The sequence below is a fragment of the Rhinoderma darwinii genome, chromosome 7 (assembly GCF_050947455.1).
Source record: "Rhinoderma darwinii isolate aRhiDar2 chromosome 7, aRhiDar2.hap1, whole genome shotgun sequence".
In the NCBI taxonomy this organism is placed as follows: Eukaryota; Metazoa; Chordata; class Amphibia; order Anura; family Rhinodermatidae; genus Rhinoderma; species Rhinoderma darwinii.
In genome coordinates, this window is record NC_134693.1 from 3,876,046 (window position 1) to 3,882,081 (window position 6,036).

The 6,036-nt window shown below is 46.3% G+C and overlaps 1 protein-coding gene across 1 annotated transcript in view; it reads right to left on the reverse strand.

Annotated features, from left to right (window-relative positions):
* TESK2 (testis associated actin remodelling kinase 2) overlaps positions 1 to 5,699 on the reverse strand; it is a 47,337-nt gene extending 41,638 nt beyond the window's left edge. The window contains 2 exon segments of the mRNA XM_075832597.1: positions 5 to 304; positions 5,544 to 5,699. Coding sequence (XP_075688712.1) covers positions 5 to 217 — 213 coding nt within the window. The 5' untranslated portion in view covers positions 218 to 304; positions 5,544 to 5,699.
* Between the last annotated feature and the right edge of the window lie 337 nt (positions 5,700 to 6,036).

Consider the following 6,036-nt stretch of genomic DNA (forward strand, 5'->3'; position numbering starts at 1 on the left):
TGACCTTAAAAACCTCGGAGAAGAAGCCGGAGCCGATCTTCTCGCAGGTGAAATCATCGAGCCGCGTCAGCCTGGAGAAGGCGCTGATGAGCGCATTGTAGGAGGAGGAGTAGACTCTACCCAGCTGACTGATCCCGCCCTCCCCCGAGACGGAGTCGTCAATCCGGTCCAACCGAGGCGGGAATCCGGCGATGGAATTTCGTTTGTTGCGATCCATTGTTCCCTGAGTTAAGTCTGGACGGGAGGAGCCGACGCTCACATTTTAAGACTTCCAGGAATCGGGTCGTCCGGCGTTCACAATGCGCTGAAAAGTAAAAACGGAAAGATGTTAATATGTGACATAAAATACAACATGGCTGAAAGCGTGAGAGGCATCATGGGAGCTGTGCTGGGGAGAGCCTGGGGGGCTACATGGCGGCCACAACATACAGAAGGAACGCAGCTTCAAAAGGCGCAAAACAACCGCACGTTGGTTTACACGTTTCTGCCTGAGTTTTATATCAGACAGTGGCAGATTCTCATTTTACGCAGTGGCCGCATTTACCAAGTTGCGGCACAGACCAGACGGGAAAGTATGAAAGTGGCGCATGCTGTATGAGAACTTGGCGCGACCGGTTAGACACTTCTCTTCCTTTGGCCACTTTTGATTTGGTTCATTTTGCACCAGAGTTTTGAGCCTGGTTTTTGGCGCATTTTAAGCCACGCCCCTTTTCAAAAACGTTAAAACTGTTTTAATTAGGTATAAACAGCAAAACTGCTAATTTGAGCATAAATTTGGCGCGTTTTTCAACACTTTCTAGACCCAGTAGTACATCTGCCCCCTTTGTATTAAAATTCAACCTCGTTTTCAATACATCTGATTGCTGTCAACGACTGGGAACATTCTTGTTTATATCCAGAAGCTGAAAACCTTTTAGTCCTACTCGCAAGCTGAGGGTTTGTTACAATTGTATCCATTCTAGATAATTCTCTGTGAGCTGAACACATCAGCACAAATCTCTCTCCTGTCCGGTTTGTTACAATGTGTCAGCGCAGGTAATACTCTTATCCATCAAACATAACTGTATGGCGTCATTCATGCCAAAAGAGTGTTCTATTGCCATCTCCAGGGCAGGTATACGTTTTTTTTAAACTGTATAGGAAAGTGTAGTCCACTGCGTTTTCCATATACAGAAAAATCTCGCAAAAAACGTACACGGCGCAGTATATATATTTTTTATCGTGACAGCCTGCGTCAGGAAATAGATGTCCGATGGAAACAACAAACGTGATGTGAACAGAGCCTAAAACGGATCAGCTTGTAGTCCAGGTTGTTTAGCTCACCGGGAATTGTATTGTCTGGAAATTGTAACAAACCTTCAGCTGTGAAGTAGGTAACCACAGGTTTTCACCCTCTGGACGTAATAAAAATAATTTACATTCATTCACGGGAGGAAGAGATGAACACGTTTTTTCTAGATAAAACCCATTCAAATTAATGGCGACTGCAGCTCTGGATGTGACTGGAGTAGAATACAAGCTGTAACTCAATAGAAGATGAATAAAGCAATACAAAGTTACTCAGCCTTATATTTAAGCGTAAAGTGATTCTCAGGAGCCGCGCTGGAACGCCGCGCATACGGATAACTGGGATCCTACATGAAAAGCGTTTTCCCAGCTGCGAAACAGGAAAACAAATCAACTCAGAATCACTTTATGAAAAGTCTCATACACGGCAGTGACCTCGGGGGACAGATGATTAAGTGGCGGCAGACAACGCGCTCCTTCGCCATCCCGTGACCGACGAGCTCCAGCAGCCGCGCATCCATTAACCTTTATGAAACAGGGAATTGATTACAACTAAAATCCAATTTTCCCCGGGATGAGACAGTGACGGCGCGGCGGCTCCTGCTGGGCATGCTTAGACTAGTAGTCACACAGCAGCAGGAGAGCTGCATACCGCACTCTGAAAGGGAAACGCCACCAAACCTAGAACTGCCCCACCGCGTCCAATATGGCGTCCTACACTTGGCGCGCAGGTGACCGCGCCGAATCTGCGCACTTTGCGGATGGAGATTATTGGATATTTTCTGACCCATCGAACACCTAAACTTATACAGGCAGACATGTTCTTACTGACTCCCGATCATGGCGGAGTCCTCCAGGCACGACTTGGCGCTCTAGAGACACGGCGTATCGGGTACGTTCACGAGCCACCAGGTCCCAGACTAGAAAGTTCATTCCCGTTAATCTCCAATGCAATTTTTCTGCCGGATTATTAAGGTTTCCGGACTATGAAGCGTCAGATTAAAGGACTTTTACTGCATCTGGTTAATGCGTTTTACTTGCACTTTTACCGGAGGGACTTTTTGCGCCTTTGCTGGAGTTTTCCACAATGATAACACAGCTGACCCTATGCCCTGACCCCGTATATACGTTCAGCGACAAGTCACATCACTCGTACGCCTCCAGTCCTATATGTGACATAAGGCAGCGACCAAAACCAGGGTAACACCCCAACACTGGAGGTATATGGCGCCTGCACGTCACATGACCCTGTCCCCCTATATCCGCCTCACTTCTATAGGGCGCTGCGTGTATCACCGCTGCGGCACAGAACTCCACTGTGTTTATTCAGATCGTGTTGATTAAAGGCGCGGCGTCCTGTGCATGGCGGCGCCCGGTACAATAGGTCACATTACACGACGTAGCACGATTATCTGTACGAGGGATCATAGGGCACACGGCCGAGGCGCACATCGGGAGGGATGAATGACCCCAAATAGAGGAGGATCAATTAAAGGGCCAGTCCAGTCTCATGTAAAATAATAAAGATTGGTACAGTTGCATTTATAGAGAAAAGTTCTGCAAATTTTTCATATACTTTGCATTTGAATTCCCCACCATTTTCAATAGACATGCTTGCGGTCAGTGATCGATATTCTTAAAACCTCTGCTTGCTGTCAGCAATTGAGACGATTCATCTTAAAGGTTAAAAACCCATCCAGAGTCCAGACCTAATACTTCCCACAACTGTATCCAATCCTGTGCGCTCTCGGCTGATACAATGTATTAGTGAAGGTGAAATGCAACAATGTGTTTATCTCACAGAGGATTGCATAGACTGGATACAATTGTAACAAACCCTCAGCCGTGAGGAGTATTAGGTCAGGATAAGATTTCAGCCTAAACAAGAATGTTCTCATTCACTGACACAAAGCAGAGACCATGAAAATGGCGAGGAATTGAAAAACTCAAAAAATATATTAGAAAGCTGGAGAACATCTCATTACGCAGTGATTGAGGGGTTACGCCACCCTAGGAAGTGATGGTTTATGGGTAGGACTGCCAGGACCCCACCGAGCCGGAGAATGAAGGGGCTGCAATAAATCACAGATTTCCCAACCACCCACTGCGCAGGAAACGGTGAAACACCCGCATCCACATGAACAACAGGGGGCGTCACCGAGCAGTTCTTGAGCTGAAGTCCTTCCTTTCTCTAAATCGGCGCGGGTCCCAGGAGTAAGACCCCCAGCGATCATTATAAGCGGTATGCCATAAGATTACATAAAACTGGGCGAGTTCATTGCAGATTGTAGTGTAACCCAAGGACAGCGCCAGAGGCGCCGGCCTCCGCGTCAGGACAGCGCCGGCCTCCGCGTCAGGACAGCGCCGGCCTCCGCGTCAGGACAGCGCCGGCCTCAGATTTAATTTTTTTCAGCCACTGTGACCGATAACTGTGGCGTCTACGGATCCAGAACGATTGGATTTAACCGACTGAAATCTTTGGACTGGTCATAAAATTCGCATGAACGCCACGTTTTCAGATCAGTAAAAGGATTGTCATGTGACATCTGGTTATTCAATAACTGCGTAGAGTCCAAAAAATATTGGATTGTTTATTAAAACTTGGGCGATGGTTCAGTCCGCGGCCGATGCCGTGCGTCCGCTGCGCTGGTGACCGGGTATCAGACGTCTGTATCCTCCAGGTAAACGTTTCCGTTGGTAACAGGTCGGGAAGTTCACGAGTGATGGATCAGGTTTAGGGTCGTGACCTCAGAGTGAGGAGCATTCACCCCGAGGGTCAGTCACACCAGCGACCATTACAACCCCCACAATGGTCTTTTCATGTTTCAATGATTTTTTGGGTCGCTCAGAACTCCAGGAAAGCTGGGTGACAATGCATAGGAACGGTCAGGGCGACACGGCGAGATATAGAGGCTACAAAGCTGCCGCAGAACGCCATATAACGCACAGATAGTTTGAGATATTACATACGGGGCCGCCATATACAGCAACCTGAAGAATATAATCGTCTATCGACCCAGCCTCTCATACTGTATATACTGACAACTGATATAACACTGTGTATAATCACCTATAGACCACGATATAACACTGTATATACACAATCCGAAAGAAGAGGCCGCGCTCCAGTAGTGTAGAAAAATCCTGAAATGTATTGGATGAATAAGTGTTTGGATTTTGCTACAATACTGGAGCGCGGCCTCTTCTTTCGGATTGTGGTTGAACTTTGTTGAGGTCTTTTGTGAAGATTCCTCGGAGGATGGGACCCATACCTTTATGCTACGGTGCAGATCCTATATCTCGCTTGATAACACTGTATATAGTCATCTATAGACTAGACACCGGTACATAACGCTCTATAGACCCGACACGATATATAATCACCTATAGACCCGACACGATATATAATAATCTATAGACCTGGCACCAGTATAACACTGTATATAATCACCTATAGACCATACACGGTATACAACTCTGTATATAATCACCTATAGACCCGACACGATATAATAATCTATAGACCTGACACGGTATATAATCACCTATAGACCCGACACGATATATAATAATCTATAGACCTGGCACCAGTATATAATCACCTATAGACCAGACACGATATAATAATCTATAGACCTGCCACCAGTATAACACTGTATATAATCACCTATAGACCATACACGGCATACAACTCTGTGTATAATCACCTATAGACCAGACACGATATAATAATCTATAGACCTGACACCAGTATATAACACTGTATATGATTATCTATAGACCGGACAACAGTATATAATCTATAGACCTGACGTCAGTATATAATCACCTATAGACCTGACACCGGTATAGAACACTGTATAGAATTATCTATAGACCTGACAACAGTATATAATGGATCTACAGACCGGACACCAGTATATAACACTGTATACAATCACTTATAGACCGGACACCGGTATAACGATCTATAGACCTGACACCAGTATAACACTGTATATAATCACCTATAGACCATACACGGTATTCAAAGCTGTATATAATCTATAGACCTGACGTCAGTATATAATCACCTATAGACCTGACACCAGTATATAACACTGTATATAATCATCTATAGACCTAGTCACTAGGCAGGAGACAGAACTGTGGCCCCTCTGAGGTGTAGAATGTGGCTCCAGGTTGGGGCCGCAATAGAAGGGGGTGGATCACATACGGCCCCGGCGGTGAGGGACTGTACATTATAAATTACTCACCGTTAGCGGGGTTCCCGGTGTTCAGAACACACGGGGCGCTGGCAGACCCCTCAGCGTTCTCCCCCGGCCGCCATGTCCGCCCGTCCCGATCTCTCAGCGGAGACTCCGCTGCGACCCAGCACAGTTCCAACAGGGGGCGTAACCCGTCCTTGTACCCCGCCCATCTCTCGTTCTGTAACCAATCGACAATCGCCAGAGCGTGATTGACAGGGCATTCTCTCGTCTAATCACAAATCGTGTCCTTAGCAAAGACCATCAAGCTCACAAAAGCCATTTTGCTATTGGCTACAATATACTGAGTGACAGCTCCTTCATCGAATGGTGAGCATAAAATTTTAGGGCGGACCCGTTTGTTTTCTACCAATAGACGTGAGGAGGTCGCATGTCGCAGCTCAAAGTTGGTAAATAGTTTTGTGGGCAGAATGTTTCTCTCCTGGGAATGGTCAGTAAAACTAAAAGGGCGGGATTTACAAGAACGCATTCAACCAATACC